Below are 20,663 nucleotides of genomic sequence, written 5' to 3' on the forward strand. Positions count from 1 at the left end.
TTTCTTGTATTACTGTGTTTGGTTTTATACATCTGATGGAATGGATTTCTCTTCCAGTCTTATGTGTGGACTTTTTCAGGGCACAGTTTTCTCTGGTCAAAGTGTCCTAGAGTGATCTATATTAAAACCCCTTGTAGGTGTGGTATCCACAGATTCTGTGTTATTTTTCTGTTTTGGCTATAAGAATGAATGTATGTGTGTAGGACCTGAGCCCACCCCCCCTTCCCCAAGATGTTCCTACGTAGGATCTGGTCATTAGTTTGGGAGTTTTATCTCTTCTACTCTTTTTATTAAAATATCATTGTAGTTTGAGTATGGTTAATTTTTGTGTGGACCAAGGTGCACTGTCCTTTGGCTGAATTTAGTTCAGCATCAGAGTCTTTATCTTGTGAACCTGTGGTATCTCTGTATATTTCCAGAATCTCACAGAAAGGGGAAACAAACAATAGCAATAACCAAAGCAAATAATATACACCATTAAAATAGATGCATGCTGCCTAGCATAACATCTACAACACTAATTGCCACAAAACAGGAATGCTGGAGTCATCAATTGCCAAGAGCAGAAACAATAATAGCCATGAACTAGGTCTGGCATTAAAGTAAGCAGCAGGTGTCAACTATGCCAATCACAGTACTAATAACTGCAACACCATGAATGGTGAGGGCAAGAGTTATACAGACCAAATAGTTCTCAAAAGGTGATAAAATACAGCTCATTAAGAGAAAAGAAAATGTGATAAGAAAGTAAAAAAAAGTTTAGAATGTTCAAAATGTAAACAGAGAGAATGCAGAAGAGATGTAGTTAGTGATGGCTATAAGGAAGGAGGAGAAAAATAAGGGGGAAATAAAGAAAAGGGAGAGAAAGAACAAGATCATTTGGATGTTAGCAGCAGAAGAAAGGAGAGAAAGAGAAACAAAAGAATAAAAACAAAACAAAACAAAAATAAACAAAAAATTCTAACACTCAAAAGATTGGAGAAGGAAAAATAATCACCAAAAAAATGTTTGTTGAGAAGTACGATACCTGTTGCTTGAATCCTAAGTCACAGAGCAACTAAAAATGCAAACTTCCTCTAATCTGCTATCTTGAATCCCCTTTAGATTATTTTCTTGAATTCATACTGGAGACAGTAAGTAGAACAGTGGTTACCAGGAGGTTAAGGAAAGGGGGAAATAGAGTTATTGTTTTATGAGTTCAGAGTTTCAGTTTGGAATATTTATAGTTTAGATATGAGGTCTCCCCCAAAAGCTCACGTGTGAGACAATGCAAGAAAGCTTAGAGGTGAAATGATTGGGTTGTAAAATCCTTAATCTAATCAGTGCATTAATCCTCTTATAAGGACTAGCTGGGTGGTGACTGTAAACTGGTAAGGTGTGGTTGGAGGAGGTGCATTATTTGGGACCATGCCTTTGGGGTATATATTTTGTCCATGGTGAGGGGAATCTCTCTCTCTCTCTCTCTCTCTCTCTCTCTCTCTCTCTCTCTCTTTCTCTCTCCTTCCTGGTGCCTTGTTCCCAGTTGTTTTCCCCTACTACACCCTTCTGATATAATGTTCTGCCTCACCTCAGACCTGGAACAATGGAGCCAGGCCTTCTATGGACTGAGACCTTTGAAACCAAGAGCCTCAAATAAACTTCTCCTAATTGTTCTTGTCAGACCTTTTGGGTCACAGAAGCAAAAAAATCTGCCTGAAATAGGGATGATGAAAAGTTCTAAAGATGGACAACAACAATTGCACAAAAATGCAAAAGTACTTAATGCCACTGGACTTAATGTTTAAAAATGGTTAAGTTGGTAAATTTTATGGTTTTATATATATATATATATATATATATATATATATATATATATAATTTTATGAATTTATGACTATATACATATATATATATATATATGCAATAACAACAAAATAATGAGACTTTTGAGCAAATCAGTCCAGAAGCTTGCCCTACTTTGGTACATTTTAATTTTTTGAGCCAACAATTCTCTATTGTTCACTAGAGTTAGATGTGGATTTTCTGTTATTTAAACTATGAAACACTCTAATAATATCATGTTTTGCAAAACTTTAGTTCTATTGTTTATGTAAAAAAATAACCACTCACATTTTTGTAAATGAAAAAAAATGAGGTTCAAGGAGGTGGCAATTTGAACAATTCACACTAGTGAACAGCAAACCTGGGATTCCAGTCTAAAACATGCTTAGATGACAATTTTGTGTTCTCTTTTCATATGTAGAACAAATATCATCCAATGAATGAATGTAATCTCGAAATATGGGAACTGTTCTCAAATCAGAAATTGTCTTTTTCAATTTAAGCTTTTTTGCTTGTCTTTGAAGCAGTAACTGACTAAAAACATTTATTTGTACTGATTCTTGAGTTTTCTCAATAGTTAATGACATGACTTCCACCAAAGACCACCATCAAAATTATTTGTAAAGAAACCATATGCTTTTATTTTCCATACTGAACTTTTAAATAAAAGCAACATTTAAAATTTTAGAATATTAGCTGTTACATTCAGAATGGATTCTGCATTAGACTTAATTCAAAGACCATATTGTATTCTGAACTATTTGCAATATACTTTGGTTGAAAAGTTATAAATTAATGTAGTTTTTAAATAGAATTTTATGAAATGCAATTATAAACAAATGTGACTTTTTAAAGAAAACAACAACAGAGTTCAAATTAATATTAACTTCAAAGCATTTGTTTTGGGAGACTATAGACAGTGGTGTTCAGATTATTCATTTATTTAAATATGTAGTTTTATTTAGTGAAACATTTATTCTATGCCAGAAACTCAATGCATTTTTGAAATTCCTTTTACATATTTCTCCAAAGCCAGTTAATGAATTATGCAGAAAAATTATTACTCTATAGTCCTTATAGTATCTACCCCAATCAGAACTAAACTATTTGATCATGTACCTCATTCAATAGAGATTTCACACTACGACTAAAACTCAACTCCACCTTCAAAAGTTGAGGAACTGACAAAATTAAAGATATGCCAAAGATTCCTTTATATGTCAGATATAACTAATATGAAAAAGCTAGCCCGTGACAATGTTTTGTACCCCATTTTAAATAACAGATTTCATCTTTCACTTACTATTACTTTTCATTGAATTGTAATTGATTTTCTGCAAAGTGCTTATCTCTATTGTCATCCATTTGTCTCTCTCATCAATAGAATGTGAGTTCCAGCATATTAGGGACTTGATCCATTTCATTTATTGCTCTATTCCCAACTGGAAAAATGTCCAATACATAAATGATTCCCCATAAGCAGTGTTGGAATGAATGAATAAAATGAAGATTTAAAGTAAGTTACATAAAATATTTGGCCTTAATTTCACAATTCCATAACTTCATGCAAGTATAAGGTTTAATTTTGATGACTGGAATTGCTATGTCTTCAGTTTCCAATATTATTATTTAATATGTAGACCTAAAGATATCCCCTGGCTCAATAGCTATGTAGATTTTCTTATTCTGTTCTTTCCTTCTTTAAAGTGATCATTCATGGTTGGGCTGCCTTCTGGGGTTTTCTCATCTCTCTTTTAAACAATGCCAGGCACTGTTGTAGTTACTAGGGGTATGGCATTGAGAAGACACTTGTTCAATGAATGCTTTGCCATGTTATTGGCTCACACTTTCTGATGTAAAATGATATTCTTGAGTCCATGTGATCAAAACACGGAGTGCAAGGTCAGTACAGTGAAACAAAAAAGAAAATCAAGGCAACCCTGCCTATAAAGACAGGAGAAGAAAGAAGAGCCAAGATGGGCCCTGGAAAATGAGAATGAAAGGACAATCAGGCAATGCAACACATCCTGCCAGACAGAATATCTATGCTTCTCATGGATCTAGTGGACTCTAAGAGCCAATGGAACATACTGAGCAAAACCATCCAGGTACTACACAGTTGTTGCTATGAGGATTCTGTGAAAAGCCTTATCCAGAAACCAAAGAGGCAAAGTCTCCAACTGGAATGGACTCTGCACAACTGGCTACTTTCATATTAGCGCTGAATTACATGAAAAGAAAGTTGGTAGAACTGCTGTGGTGGGTATAATATTCTCATATATTCTATGGGCTGTGAACTTCTAGGGGAAGAGACTGTTTGGTTCTCTATCACTTCTGGTGTAAAGTCTGTACTTTGGGCAAACATTTTAGAAAAGGGCTAAAAACAAGAGAAAAGAAATTGGATCTTCTTCATCTTCTCAGCTATACCTAAGGACATGGAAAGAGGCACAATGAGAATATTCTCCTTCAAAACATGATTGATATAAATCTTCTCTATGGATTAAATGGCCAATGGATAAGACTTGGAAGCTTCCCCTCCCTAATCCCAGCATCAATCTCCCAAACATTAAATTTATAGCTCATAAATTTACACCTCTCACACAGAATAGCAACCAACAAAGATCTGAATTCTAAATCACTTCCCTGTAGGAAGAGTGTCTTTAAGGTCTCCCCAATAAAGCTTAAAAATACATATAAAGTTAAAAAAAATGAATGTTAGAAGTTACATCAGGTAAAACTTTGCTTTTTTGAAGAAGTATGCAAATTTTTTCAACTTGGGATTAAACACATGAGCTTGTTGACATTTCAGGGCCAATATCAAGTATTTGGGTGCTACAGTATGGTGGAGGGTTGCCTTTTTTCAGAAGTTCCCTGGGCTGCTGCAGCATACTGACTGTGTATGAGGAGGGTTTCTTTGCATTCTGAAGGACATAAATGTGGCTGAAGACTAAACATTTGATTAAGGTCTGCAAGTGAAAAGGAAAAGCATACAATACTGTCCTCTCTGTGAATACTGTTTGTGTCTCCTCCTCAAAGTTTCCATAAAATGGCTGGGTTAATTTCCTTGCTTGGGGGGTACTATAGAGCAAGAGAGGTGGTTTCCCTCCGATAACACTGAAGAGCCCACTTGTTTTCTCCTCTATTTATGTTTCATTTCCTTTTAAACAAATTATTTTTTAATAATTTTTTTTTTTTTAATTTCAGTTCAGTAACATCCACTGTTACTTCATGCAAGAGAACCAACAGCAGGTGATGGAAACCCTGGTTTCTCTGGAATGCTGGGACAGCCTGCTTCCAGGTCTGGGCCCCAGGTTGCTGAAGCCTTTGGTTAGTATGCCTCTAATAGCACAACCCTTTCTGGATTTCTCCTTACATTCACTCCAACTCTCCCCTCAAAACCTTCCCCAAACCTCATTTCTCTAAAGCAATTCTGGTTTGCACATCCTTTCCTTCCCTTACTCAAAATTGCTTATGCAACCAATGTTCGGTGGTTTCCTGTCAGTGAATCCCCAAGTTAGCATTTCTAAAATCTTTAAGGTTTTATCTATTTTATTATTTTTGCACCTTTCTTGGACTCAACATCAACTCAACATCAATTTCTCGATCTCCAGATCTGCTCCCGGATCAGCATTAATTGTTTGTTTCTCAAGTTGCAGAAAAAAAGAAAAGATATAAATGGAGAACTTTTTAACATAGAGTTTTTAAATCATGCACTAGAATCCTCACAGGCCCTAAGGGGCTTTCTGGCTTCTTCAGTAAAGGGCATAGGTGAACCTGTTCCCCAATCGCTCTTATTTGGCCTGTGTTTCCCAGACTTCCCACAGGGAGGTTTTCTGAGGTCCCAGGTAAAGGTTTAGGCATTAGTCATTGACTCATTGAGATGGGAAAATCCCGTAAAAGCTGGAGAAGCCTCACTTTGCCGAGTGAGAGTGTGTGTGTGTGTGAGAGTGTGTGTGCCCTGAGTTGGAGTCCGTGGGCGGAGCGCTCTTTTGTCCTGTCCTGCGCATGTTTAGCGCGCCATCTAGTGACTGAAGCTTAGCAGGGACGGAAGCTCGAGGTCCCAGGAAAACAGATGCCACTCAGAGTTGTAGTGGTTTTCCCTTGGTCTGACTTCAGGTGGCCCAAAGTAAAGTAGTTGTGTCTCAGTTTAACCAGTAGGCAGGTTCAGAATGTCCTGCACATTGTCGGGAGCTTGGTGGAAATGGATGAAAGACTTTAAGGACCTATTGAGAAAGGCAAAAAGTATAGCTACAAAAAGTATAGCTACAAAAAGTACAACTACCTCAGAAAGTAGGACTCTAAAAGTGTAAATGCTCTGGATGAGCAAATAAATGAGTCTTCTGTGTAACGGGGTGCACAAAAATTGTTGAAGGAAAATAGATAGAAAGTGTGGGTATAGAATGAAAGAAAGGAGGCTGAACATAATACCTTGTGGATAGTTCTAAACCCAGCTTCAGACTTCAGAGCTACTACTTACCATTGTGTGGCAACAGGTAATTTATTTATTCTCACCAAGTCTCAGTCTGTTGGCATATAAGGTGAAGATCACCCCATTATCTCCTAGAGATGCCATGGGGGTTAAAAAATATTGAAGTGCTGAACCTAGAGCTTCACATGCTCTACAAATAGTTGTTGTTGATAATAGGGAGGGAGAAGATAAAGGAAAGGGGGGAAAAAAAACATAAGGGAGGAGGGCCAGTAAGGGATAGTGTGGAACATATTAGAATATAATGAAAGAGGAAATAACATTTAGAATGTCCAACTATGCACAAGGCATTTGATCACCTTCACAGGTAAATCCATGAAAGTGGTAACCATCCCTGACTCCATTACTATATTCACAAGGGTCTATGTGAGCGCCACTGTAGAACCTTCTTTTTTGCTATCCCTGACCTCAAACTATGGGTCCAGTGCTCTACACTCAGCCCTCTTATAGGCCTTCCTCAAATCCTAGCTTGGAGCTTATTATGTGAAAGGGCAAGCATGACAGGGGGTTATGGGGCTGATCAAGGGAAGCAACTAGGAATGAGATTTTATCCACTCAGAGAAGCCATTAGCATGGCTTTCCTTAAGAGGAGGTTTCTGAGGACCAGGGTCACCATTGTTGGTGGCAATTAATGCTGACTTGGAGAGACTGGAAGAAATATCCACATAACCCGAGTCAACTTCCTCCCCACTTAAAGTAGAATCCTTTGGAAGACCAGGAGGTAGAAGTACCAAAGTGCCTGAGGATGTCCTTTGGAACCTCACTGGATGATTTCCATACCTAAAACCTCTGGAGAGCAAAACATGTAATAGGCTCCTGCCTATTGTCCACTGATTCATGTCTTCCAGGGAAGCTGTTCCTCATCTACCATCTAAAGCTGGAACTCTGAAACTGGAGATCAGAATACCCATTCCCCAGTGTAACAAGCAACCATAGTCTCAGGGGACAGTAGTCATTGCCTGCATTTCTACCCTTTTACCAGCTTCCATCCATGCCAAGGAAAAGTTAGGACCAAGAACACAGTAATATAATTCCTAATTAGCATAATATAAAAACAACCTAGTCATGTTTTCCATGGGCTTTTTCAACCTCAAACTAAAAGCATGAAGTAGAGACAAAGAGATAAAAATATTCACTGGTACTATAAATAGATATATACTGCCTATGTGTGCACAGCCAAGCACCCTGACCCAAATGAGTGTCTGCCTCTGGGAAAACCAAACAGCCAGATTTTTCCTTTTCCAAAGTTCAAAGTGAGAACAGACAGGAACAGACGGGCTGGGAAGGCATCCTGATTACTTGGTATGGAAGGGGTTAAGTCCTCAGTCATCCTATTCTAAAGTGATTTATGATGATGTGTAGAGTTTCAAAATTTTCCCCAGCCCGAAGTACAGCCCTCTCCCTTCTCACTGAGTCCACTCTGGATGTGCCGCAATGAAAAGGCGGCGTGTTTTGCTGATCTGTTAAATTCTTAGTGAAGTTTCCTTGATTTCCAGTGGCGGCTGTTGTTTGAGTTCGGTTTGGAGCGAAACTGAGGTAGTCCTGACACTTCCGGGACTGAAGCCAGACAAGAGGAAGAAGAAAGAGAAGGAGAAGGAAAAGAGGAGAAGAAAAAAAGGTGGGGAGAAATAAAGGGAGGAGAGAAGTATAGGAAAAGGGGGTGGGGGAGTCCTTTTCAACATTGCATTCCTGTGTTTTCCCTCAGCCTGGAAAACATATTAATCCCAGTGCTTTTACGCCTGGAAACAAAGGGACTGAGCCAGACTGTGGGGGAAAGGGTGATAAGAAGGATCCCGGAACTCTAAAGAGGGATCGAGTGAGATTCAGAGATCACTAAGACTCCACTTTAAGGGACGTCCTGTGTCGCCACAAGAGACGGGCACTCGCAGACACACAGGACCAAGGAGAAACTGCGGGCAAATGGAGATACAAAGACTTACAAGGACAGCTCCTTTCTCCTCATCCCACTTGTCCAGAAGGTAAAAAGACGCAGCCAGAAAGGAAAGGAGTCAGACCAGGAGGAAGACAGGCTGCGATCCGTGGTGATACTTTGCAGGCTGGAACGGCAGCACACCCCTTTTGTATTGCTCACCCTCGACAAGCCGAGAGAGGGTGGGGAGGAAAAGTATTTCATCTAGGAAACTGTCCTGGGGACCAAACTTCAGCTTTCCTTTGAAATCCTCTGCATTCCATCTCTATGAGCCACGATGTAAGTGTGTGATCTTTTCTGTTTTTGGTGTGTTTGTTTGTTACTTTGTTGCTTATTTGAAGAAAGGAATTGTGAATGTTGTCATAATTAATATGTTCAGTTTGCATTTTTTTTTTCTGGAGCATCCAGTTAGTGGAAACACAGCAAGCACACTAACCGGGGAACTAAGTTGGATTTCCTGCTTAATGGAACTGTTTCTATTAAGCACTGACAAATTTCAGGGGCTTAAAAGCAACAGAATCTCATCCTATCTTCCATTCTCTGACCTCCCTCCTTTTTCTTCTCCAACTACCCCTCCCCCATCCCCTTGACCAAGATAGAGAAAGAGATAATCACCTGCTCTGTTTGCAATTAAATGATTTTCTTTCTTTTTCCTCCCCTCCCCTTTCTGTCTCATGACCCCTCTGCAACCCAAAGTGGATGACACAATGAAGTCAAGACTGGGACCCTGTTTCACCATGCTGTTGGCAATGTGGCTGGTGTGTGGATCAGAACCCCACCTCCCTGCCACGAATAGAGGGACCCATGGAGGGCGGAAGGTGCCTTTGCTTTCCTCAGTCAATAGCAGGCCAGCTCGGTTTCTGAGGCACACAGGGAGGTCTCGTGGAACAGAGAGATCTACCCTTGAAGAACCAAACCTTCAGCCTCTCCAAAGAAGAAGGAGTGTGCCAGTGTTGAGACTAGCTCGCCCGACGGTGCTACCAGCCCCCGTGGGCATCAAAGGGGCCCCTGTGAAACCTGAGCTGAGACCCAAGGCCAGGGGCTCCCCTGGTGAGATGGTCCGAGATGAGGGGTCCTCTGCTCGGTCAAGAATGCTGCGCTTCCCCTCTGGGTCCAGCTCTCCCAACATCCTCGCCAGCTTTGCTGGGAAGAACAGGGTGTGGGTCATCTCGGCCCCCCATGCCTCAGAAGGCTACTACCGCCTTATGATGAGTCTCCTGAAGGATGACGTGTACTGTGAGCTGGCCGAGAGGCACATCCAACAGATTGTGCTGTTCCACCAGGCAGGCGAGGAAGGGGGCAAGGTGCGAAGGATCACCAGTGAGGGCCAGATCCTGGAGCAGCCCTTGGACCCCAGCCTCATCCCCAAGCTGATGAGCTTCCTCAAGTTAGAGAAGGGCAAGTTTGGCATGGTGCTCCTGAAGAAGACACTGCAGGTGGAGGAGCGCTACCCTTATCCAGTCAGGCTGGAGGCCATGTACGAGGTCATCGACCAAGGTCCCATCAGAAAGATAGAGAAGATCAGACAGAAGGGTTTTGTCCAAAAGTGTAAAGCCTCTGGTATAGAGGGCCAGGTGGTAGAGGAGGGGAACAATGGTGGTGGAGGAGCAGGAAGGCCAAACCTGGGCACTGAGAAGAAGAGAGAGGACTCAAGGAGAGTACAAGTCCCCCCAACCAGAGACACTCGGGTGAAGGTGATGAGAAAGCCGGCCACTACCACGATGGCTCCTCCACCACCACCTCCAACCCCAAGGGCCACCACTCTTCCTCCTGCTCCACCCACAACAGCCACACGGGCCACACCCCGAGTGGTAACAGTAGCCACGAGACCTACGACCACCACTGCTTTTCCAACCACCCAGAGGCCTTGGACACCCAGGGTGCACCCCTCCTCAACCTCCCCCAGACTCTCAGGCTCAGTTGAGTTGACCACAGCCCGGGGCTCCTCAGTCTCAGAGAATCTCTACCCTCCACCCAGGAAGGAGCAGCAGAGGGAGAGGCTACAGACCACCAGGAGGCCCAGCAAGGCCACCAGCTTCGAGAGCTTCACTGCCAGCCCTTCCACCACCATCTCAGAGCCCAGCACCAGGGCTGCAGGCCTGGGCCGTTTCCGAGACAACCACACAGACAGGCGAGAACATGGCCATCGGGACCCAAATGTGGTGCCAGGTCCTCACAAGACAGTCAAGACAAAGTCGCCTAAAAAGAAGACCCAGGACAAAATTTTTAGCAATGAGTATGAGGATAAATATGACCTCGGCCGGCCCACTGCCTCACAGCTGGAGGAGGAGCTGCAGGTGGGAAATATTCCCTCCCAGAGCTCAAAGGAGTCTAGAAAACATGAAAAGCTTGAGAAACCTGAGAAGGAGAAGAAAAAGAAAGTGAAGAATGAGAAACCAGACAAGTTACTCAAGAATGAAAAGCAAATGAAGAAGACTGAGAAAAAGAGCAAACAGGAGAAAGAGAAGAGCAAGAAGAAGAAAGCAGGTAAAACAGAGCAGGATGGCTATCAGAAACCCACCTCGAAACATCCCCCGCAGAGCCCCAAGAAGTCAGTGGCTGACCTGCTGGGGTCCTTCGAAGGCAAACGAAGGCTCCTTGTAAGTAACATCTTTGGCATTATTTTGTGGGCTGAGGCAGGCCACATTCATGTTTGTCATATTAGTTTTGTAAAGTCACATTGCTAAGTGCCAGACTGTGACTGAACCCCTAGGATGTCAGGAAGCTCAGGCAAGAAAGAACAGCCAGGCAATAGTAGCTCCCTTTGGTTCAGATGCTCTGTGAACATCTATCCACACAGCACACACTCCTATAATACAGACTCCATGGATGGAGGACCCTAGACTTGAATCCAGGAAAGCACTGTAGCACTGTAGTCAGCTTCTTCCAAACAGGAAGGAGCAGCAGAGGGAGAGGCCACCATCCTTCCTGCTCTCTTTCAAAGTACCCCCCCATCCTTCCTGCTCTCTTTCAAACCCTGTTTCTGGACCATCTCTCTTTTATGGAGTTCAAAGAAGGATGAAGGAGTTCCCCAAGTGGAATGCTTTGACTCTAGTCACAACTCAGGAAAGGCATTTCTCTCTGCTAGAACCTAGGAACTAGAAGCATAGGTAACATTCCTCCCTAATTAGGTCTGTAGCAATATTGGAATGACAACCTGCTTATTTAGTTTAATATTAGAAAAGAATTTAAGGCTCTGCTTTAAAAGAGACTACTAGCTTGCAAGTTATTTTTCATAATCCTGTAAAACNAAGGGGGGGGGGGGAGGGTAAGGCAGCCTGTGTGGAGAGTGGGTTTGATTGGGAATAAGGGTCCTGGTTGTTAGGATCCTCACCCATGCTTTTATAACTAGCTAGCAGAAATCTTCTACCCATAAAGGCTGCATGCTCCATCACTGCCTGACAGACTCTCAGAGCAACAGGGATGGAATGTGGGGAACTGGGTTAATTGCACCACTCTGTAGTACATTAGAGATGCATCTGAATTTGAAATACAGATGAAGTACAGATGAATTTGAAGTTAAGCTGTATAAAGTGTGCACCCACGCACGCGTGTGTGTACACCCAGGTGTGTGAACTTGTGTGCAAAAGAGAGACTATCAGTTTCCTACTTCTCCTTTGCCTGTGATTCTGTCACTGGTGTGGAGTGAGCCAGATTCATCTCAGTAACCCTGTCTTTTGGCCATTACTTGTCACAACTATCCAGAGGATGAAAACAGAATTCAGTTAGATCAAAGGAATGCTTTTACAGGAGTAAATCCATCCTGAAAATAAGGGCAGGTCTCACCTGCAATGTGAAAATGGCTCCTTCTCTTCTTCATGTCTCCTCCCAGGATTTCTACCCTGGGCTTCTTAATGCCATTGTTTATGTTACAATTAATTCAGAGTAAAAGATAAATAAACTGATGTTGGGTAGTGTGGGTCAGGGATGCTTTTCTCAGATACCTGGTGAGGGAGGCATCTTATGCCATCGTGATAGTGCCCATTCTACTAAACTCCACTCACTACATTCACACTGCAAAGTGATAAGCACTCTTTTTCCAAGGTGTTTCTTGAAGAAGCGTCTTTTAATTTTTCCAGTCTGGCCTAAATTTAGATTAATGATCTGGGAAGAGGGACTCTGATGCTCATTTATCTTAAGTGGTTTCAAAAAGCTTAAATTCACATTTGAAATGTTATTCAGAGCAGAAGTTCTTGTGGTACTTATCCTGAGTAGAACATGTCCCCCATTCCCTTGCCTGTTCCATTGACAGTGGAACTATGGATTAGAACAAAGCCTAAGCTCTGATTCATTCTAAAGGGTGTGGGTAGGGGGCTGGCTGTGGATGTGTTTATGTCTTATTATGTACTTTTTATGTTACTACATTTTTTAAACAGAGCTTTACAGTGACAAACAAATGTAGGTTATTAGACAATAGACTATCTGTTAGAGAGTTTAACACGTGCTTGAATAATCCCAGAGTCTATATAAACTCAAATGGGAATTTTTCAGTTAGAATCACTGACTTCAGAGTAGAACTCTATCTGGTACTTGGATGTTTATTAGGGGACCATGGGGGCAAGCTGCTCCCTGGACCGTGGGAAAGTATTAGTGGTGTGCTCCATGGTCTCCTCCTGAGTACCTGGGACTTTGTCCAGCCCATAAAGCACATCACCCAACTCTGTCCATTGAGCCAACAAGGAGGCAAAGTGTTCTCATAGTCAGGTTTTAACCAACAAAAAGTAATCATGGGTAAAATGTCAGGATTGTTATTGTGCACCCATCTGGCAAATACTTCCATTGCCTCTAGGTTGTGAGTCAAAAGAAAGGGGTTTTCATACTGTATTCCTGATCCTAGTCATGCTCTTGATTTCTCCCTCCTTTCCTTCACTCCCTCAGTCAGAGATCTGAAAGCCCAGCTGGGTATTTTCTGCTTTTAACAGTATCCTTGGTCATAAATTTCTAGCAAATGAAACTCAAAGGACAGCTTCTGCTGATGTCATGTGAGGCAGAACAGAAACCAGCTGGAATTGCTCCTGGCAGCACTGGCTCTTTGGAACTAGCAAGAGAATCCGATTTGTTATTAGAAAGAAAATACCAACAGGAGGCATTTTAGTCTTTCAACTCTGTGTATGCTCAGCTGATAATCATATCACAAATGTACTTTTTGAAAGGCTAATGATGTATGAAGTAAGAGTGAATTAGAAAAGGCCAGATGAAATTAACATGATAAAAAAAAAAAGAAGAAGAAGAAGAAGAGTTTCACCAGACAGGGAGGAGACCAGTGTTTCTGGATGAAACATCATTAATAGTACCATTAATCCTTTTTCCACTCATTTTTTCCACCAAACTCTGCTGATGTTATTCAGGAAGCTTGGTGATTCAATTAATATTCATTAAGGCTTAGCACTCTCAAGCAGTTCAAATACAGCTGAGAACATTTATGTCTAACTGGCCTCAACTTAACCTAGTGTGCTCAAACAGAAAGCAGGTCTGCATTCCAAGAAATAGCTCAGGCCTCTCCCCTCATCTTTTCTACTTTTCAGTAATTTGATGCCTAACTATAATTTATTGTGAAAACCTAGTGCTTTGTATTCTTTTATACCATTCTTCAGATGTGAAAACACCACGTAACTCTTCCTTACTAATTACTTAGAAAAACACTGGCAGTGACAGTGTAGGTCATGGTTGGGCCATGGCATCCCAGAGGCCTTTAAGGGCATTGAGGGTGGAGCCAGAAGTCCCATGCTTAGGCCATAAGTTAGCCCTTCAAACCTTCTGCTTCTCAGTCTGTCAGCAGAGAAGGGTGTGTCCTGCGGGATGCTTTGTAATTTAATTCTGTGTAGTTTAATTCTCCTAGCAATCCCATGAGGAACTATGTATCAGTCCCATTTTATAGATAGGAATATAGAAGCTGAGAGAGGTTGAGAGGTTACCCAAGGTGGATAGCGAATGTGTAGCAAAGCCCAAATTATATTTGCTTGATTTTAAAGTTCAAGCTCCAATCACGCCCATTCAGTTTGAGTTTCTCATAGCAGATAGAAGGGGAAACCAAAGAATGATGCTGTTTGCTAATAAATATGAACATTTAAAGCTTAATTTTGACACTTGAGTTACCCAGATAAGTGGTAAGGTGTAGAAATGGTTGACATTTTGTGCCAAGCACAAATGCAGAGTTTCTGTCCTTAATACCCAGATACTTCTCTGTATCTCACCACTGGCTTTCCAGCAGTCAATCAAGAACAGTAGAATTCTAGTTGATCTAATCCTTCAGACTGTTTGGGATCAACTATAGTGAGAGTGTAGGTTAACTGTTTATCACTAAGACAGTGGACTTAGATAGAGGACAGCTGACAAGCCATCATTGAATACTCTGAGATCTACATACTTATCAGTTAAACAAAGGGCCTCAATATGCTGAACTGCATAAATTCAAATGCAAACTTAAGCTTTCTTTGGCAACCGAGTCTCCTGTAACTCAAGTGAGTTAATATTTTCAACTTTACTTCAGAGATCCAAATATTGGAATGACAACCTGCTTATTTAGTTTAATATTAGAAAAGAATTTAAGGCTCTGCTTTAAAAGAGACTACTAGCTTGCAAGTTATTTTTCATAATCCTGTAAAACTTTAGTGTTTCTAGTCTAACGATATTTAGAATATTCTGAGACTTAAAATATCTTCCCCTGGCATCTTCCCATTCCTGTTTGTTGCCTTTACATACACAAACAAGCTTCCTTCTCTACCAAGGCTCTTGGAGCCAACATTACCAGTTGGAACGGAAACATGAATAAGAACCACATCACAATTTTGAATTCATGATATATGCCCTGATTTATTGCTACCAAACAGGAAAGAGGCCAAGTGACAGATAAAAATGTTTACTGAGGAGTTCTAGGATGCTCTTTTTAGGAAGGAGAGACTGAAAATGGTTTTCATTACAAATACTGTTTGAAATACTGCCAAACTAGAAAATGAATGTAATGGAGATGTTAATACATAGGGGGAAAGTCCTTGAAATGTGTCAGATGATCTGTCTCTATTTGCCCTGGGCAAGTTGGAGGAGCACATTAAATGTAAGGAAGAAGGTCTTTCCAATTGGTTTGTGGGCAGCATCTAGATATTCATAACCAGGAACCCCTGTGTTCCTGAGTCCCTCCCTTCTCTAACTGGAGTCATCTCTGTAGCCTGAGGAACATGGGCCAGTGTTTACTTCTCCATCTGAAGGACAGGAACAGGTCTGAGGTTCAGCACCTGAGGAACTTAATATCAACATAGAAGATAATAGTAAATAAAAGAAGTGGAAAAAATTCCATGAGAACTGTACAGACAACCAGAAGAGTAATTATGAGGAGAAAGTGACTGAGATAAGGTACTGGGGGTAGGCCTACATGGTGGGAGAGGTGACAAGGGGCAAAGAGAGGAAGGAATGTGGGTGAATATGAGAGGCCATAGACAAGCCTATATTGCCCAATTTTTACAACTTATGAGGTTGGCACAGATGTTATTCCATTATAAAGATGACAAAGCTGAGGTTTATAAGATTAAGTGGCCTTGTTGAGGCAACTTGCGGTGGGGATGGGGCGTATTGAACCAGGATAAAAACACCAGCCCTCCAACTTTTATTGCACTTTCTCTGCGTCACTCTGCCCAAGGCTCCTTTCGTTTCTTAGTTTAGACTGGTCTGTCTCTGGAGGGGAAAAAGGTCATGTCAGGGAGCAATTGGAGGAGGATTAACAAGACAGAGCCCAGGGCCAAATCCTGGAGGGCTGGAAACCAGAAATTGAGTCATGCAAAATGAATGTCACCTCACAGGAAGGTGAAAGCATGTTTGAGCAAAGGTTTGAGATACAAATAAGCCTCAGGGAGTTCTATGTATTTGAGATTCCCACGGGATATCTAAGGCTTGACGCTACTGTGTGCAGAGCGCTGTGGGAGAAGCTGTTAACACAGGGGAGGAGGAGGTTCTCTATGATTACATATCATCTGAAATTCTTAATTATACACACCCAGTGGTAGGAGAGGACTAGAGGAGGCTTCAAGAACTCTTAAACTCCTGTCATCTCAAGGTCTGTCTGTGGGTTACAAGGATCCATGGTGAAGTTTGAGAAAATAAAATGAAGTCTGTATGTGGATTTGAAGTTAAAAAGGCAAGTAATCATCAGTCACCTAGCATCTGGGCAGCTGTGCTTAGAAACTCCTCTAACATATTCTAAGTATGGGCTTATCAAGTTAAGGATAGGGGATCCAAAATCATTAACAGAAATCTCTTTCTCTTACCTTTGAATTCATTGTTTGATGTTTTTACTTAACCATTCATTCTCTTCACTTGAAAATAGTGTATTGAATGGGCAATGAGGCAGAAAGGAAAACTTGAAATATGTCAAGTTAAAATAGAACTCCAATCTTTAGGCTGTCATCTCAAATCTCACGTAGTTAATTAAAAACCAACCAACCAAAAATACCAGCACCACATCTTTTTAGAGCTATCCTAAATCCTTTTGTTGTTGTTGTTTGTTTGTTTTCTTTTCTTTTTGGCTGAGTGTGAATTAATGAATAATTTGGAGAAAATTTTATTATTTTTTCCCCTTGGGATATTACCTTCCTAAGACAAATATTTCTTAGCTATCATGTCCATCTGAACAGGCATATAATCACAAAATCAAACATGAACATCATCATGTCAATGTAAAATAAATAACAATCTGAGAAAGAAAAAAGTCAAAAAACTTCATCCCAGGAAACCTTTGTTAATGTTCCACTCAAAGGCCATTAAACACATTTTAATTTCCTTGAGCGAGAATATTTTTGTCAGGCATAAAGAACTCATACCAGAGAAAGCTTGCAGACAGCAATAAACACATCTGACAGAGAAAACTAAACAGCAAGATCAAGTTGGGACCAAGTTTATTGACCACTTTTGATAAAATATTTGGAGAGGTTAACAACATAGTGACTTCTCCTGGGAAAAATGCAAAGCAAATAGCCACAAACTTCAGAAATAGTTTGTAAGGTTAGGTGGGTAAATAGAAAAGTGGGTGATAAATTTGAATGTGGTCAAATGCAATAAATTGTTTACAGAAATAAAATTATTGAGGCTTACCTCTGAGCTAGGTGATGAGTCAACAAAGAGTGAATAAATGGTGTTCACTGCAGAGATTAGCCTGATGAGCTATTTGGGGTCAAGAAGATCCACAAGGACTTGGTCATCATCAGAATAAAATTTCACATCCTTTCCCCTCCAGGGGAATAGCATCATGCCTGCCCATTGAGGGAGTGTGGAAAATGGTTCTGGTTTCTGCTCAGGAAAACCTGGTAAAACTGGAGAATGCTCAGAGAAGGCAATTAAAATAAGGAAGTAGAGAAGCTTTTATGTTAAGTTAGATAAAAACATTGAGACTTTCTTAGAGAGTTCAAGAGGACCTTTAAAAAAAATAGAGGTATCCTCATTTGAACCAAAATAATGAAGTACAGTTTCTCAGATTGCTGGTGACTATAGTGTCTCTTTTGATGGCTTTTTCTTTCTAATTTTCTCCCTAAAGAAGGCAGGGACCACAAAGAGGGAATGAAAGGGGGCTAGGTGAAAAAAAAATTCCCAGTTCTCAATGGTAGGGAGGGCTAAATTAAAAGAGTTAAAGCCCTGCTATTGGGGAACTCCAATATCAAAAGAAATTCACCATGAGTTCTGTGCAGGCAAAAGGTGACAATAAATATGATGTCTGTGACAAAATATAGGCCAAAAGATCATCATCAAAACATTCTACAAGGTTGCCTAATAAAAAATTTTAAACCATAGAAAGGCCTGGCTATCAAACTCTCTCATTTCTGTGGAATGTGAAAACACATAAACACTGAAATAACCCATGTCTGATTAGCCAATTAGGATAATAAGGATCAAAATAAGGGAAGGGAGATAACACCGGTCGAACAAGTATTGCATGCCAAATGTTTTACATATTATCCAACAGCCTTGCAAAATAAGTATTTCTGTGCAGAGTTCACAAATGAGAAAACAGAGGCACAAAGAGTAATGAAAGAAACTAACTGAAGTGTGTAGAAAACTCTAAGCTGTCTGGAGTCATTAAAAAATAGAAAAAAGAGAGAGAGAGAGAGCCCTACTCAGTGGCCTCCTTTGGCTTTAATTATGCTAAGTGTCCAACACAATAGTCTGTAGTTTTGGTGTTAGTTATTATCTGCCAGCTATTCCAAATCGTCTCTAAAGATTTTGCCGCAGTTTGAGCCTGACACTATGAATCACTGTGTACTTCTCCTCACCCACCTCCAGCTGATCACTGCTCCCAAGGCTGAGAACAACATGTATGTGCAGCAGCGTGATGAATACCTGGAGAGTTTCTGCAAGATGGCCACCAGGAAGATCTCCGTCATTACCATCTTCGGCCCCATCAACAACAGCACCATGAAAATTGACCATTTCCAGCTAGGTTGTCTTAAACATTTTCATTGTATAATTGTTTTTCTTGTATTTAAGGTGGGACAAACATTGTGGGAGAGGTCCTTGGGGATCAAAATGAACATTTAGATGTCTGGAGGGCCCTTTGATTATGGTAACAGGTCTGTCCACATAGCCCTTCCAGGAGGGTCGGGTGTAAGTTTTCAGTGCTTTAAAATGAAAAACATGCAAGCACTCTATCATTCTCTGACTGTCAGTAAGGTGGAGGAAAATGAGAAAAGCAGTGCAGTGTGGAGAGGATAGAGAGATACTCAGCCCCATCCCCTGCATTCTGAGACTTCTTGCCCATGAGCAGCACCATCTGATCTGATCTGCCTGCAAGCTTTATGCTGTGGGTGACTCATCACAGATGGGGACCTGCCAGACCCCTGGAAGTACTTGACTCTGGCAAGCCTGAGGATGGAATTAACCAGAGTCGAGAGAAGCTATTAAGCTAAATGAAAAGTCACCAAAAATATGGACTGAACTGTGCCCAAGTCCTTTTGGAGACCAGAAGAATTTGGCTGAATTTAGAGTTTTCACAATTTTTCATATTAATGATACATGTGAGACTTGGGAGGTGTACAGCTCAGCTTTGGGCAGCTCAGAACTAACTCTCTGCAGTTCTCATGGGGATGTTGCAAGACTGACTATGATTAGGTAAGCCTCACAGCCAGAAGTTCAAACTCTAACCCACCCAATTTCTCTAACAATTACTGTATCTCTAAAACTTTTTTTAAAAAGACTGTTTTTTACATTTATTTTCTACTTTTGCTGTTATTGTTGTTTGACTATAATGGAAATCCTCATATTACATAATCCTTCATACTACTCACTTACATATTCTGCATAGTTTTCATAAAATATGTCATCTGAAATATAAAAATATTTTCCCTATTAACATTTAAATTTAGTACATATAACACATTATCTCACAGATTATTCTGACATGTGATCTTAGTACAAATGGACATGTCAGTTATAATTATGTCAAGATAATTCCAATTTGATTTGATTATGGTCTAGTTTTCAAAATTACATATTTTTATTGTGGTAAGAACACTTCACATATCTACTCCCTTGACAAGCTTTTAAGTTCAAAATATTGTATTGTTCTCTACAGGCATAATCTTGTACAGTGGATCTCTAGAACTTATATAGGCATTAATTTTCAATTATTAATTCTCTACTTTCATTACCTAACTTCCCCAGAGATGACTCAAGAACAAATAGCATCTTTTCCAATGTCGCATAATAAATCATGGTGCATTAGTGATTTGTGGATATTTATCCCTGTTCAGTGCATATGTTTCAGAAGAGAAACCAAAATGAGAATTAAAAAAGACTGGCCTTAATCAAAACAACAGTAACAACAATTATCATAAAAACAAAAGATGCAAAAGAAGGAGTTCTAAAGGCAAACAAAATCAAATTCAGAGTTACAACTTATTTGTTGTGTGACCTCTGGCAAGTTACTTCTTGTCTTAGCTAAGAAGACAATCATATCTACTTCCAGGCTATGGTGAGTACTAAATAGCATAATGTACACAAAACCTGTCCAGTAATAATCACCATGATGTGGTCATCATCATCACCACCATTGATCTATCAGTTAGCTAGAGACTAGTGAGCAGTCACAGTTGTCACGGATGCACCTATAATTGCAAAATAATTGTAATTGCTTACTACTAATTATAGAGTGTTGACACATGAATCCTCACAACTTCTCTTTAGGGTCAGACATCATTAGTACTCTTGGTGATAAAAGTGAAGCCCAAGAGACTAATACTGTAAAGCTACATATTTAGTGGCTAACAGGGATTCAACCATTTGTTTCCTGGAGTTCACAAAGTAGCATGAGCCAGTGGACTTAGTTATACTCCAGATGTCTAGAGAGGAAGTCAGTATTCCATCCAGTACAGAGCCTGGTGCTGGCTGCTGATGAAAGCCTTTCTCCAACCAGGTGTTCCCAGTGTCAAATGTGCTACCCACCAAGTC

At 40.6% G+C, this 20,663-nt stretch overlaps 1 protein-coding gene across 2 annotated transcripts in view; it reads left to right on the forward strand.

The window, feature by feature from the left end:
- Window positions 1-7,468: 7,468 nt before the first annotated feature.
- Ccdc80 (coiled-coil domain containing 80) overlaps window positions 7,469-20,663 on the forward strand; it is a 36,064-nt gene continuing 22,869 nt past the window's right edge. Inside the window, exons 1-4 of one of the 2 annotated variants that reach the window (XM_015478518.2) lie at window positions 7,469-7,609; window positions 7,804-7,925; window positions 8,934-10,837; window positions 18,501-18,657. In XM_015478518.2, the coding sequence (XP_015334004.1) occupies window positions 8,945-10,837; window positions 18,501-18,657 (2,050 nt within the window). In that variant the 5' untranslated portion in view covers window positions 7,469-7,609; window positions 7,804-7,925; window positions 8,934-8,944. The other variant, XM_015478517.2, reaches the window with a different exon arrangement.

This window comes from Marmota marmota, unplaced genomic scaffold (genome assembly GCF_001458135.2).
Source record: "Marmota marmota marmota unplaced genomic scaffold, marMar, whole genome shotgun sequence".
In the NCBI taxonomy this organism is placed as follows: Eukaryota; Metazoa; Chordata; class Mammalia; order Rodentia; family Sciuridae; genus Marmota; species Marmota marmota.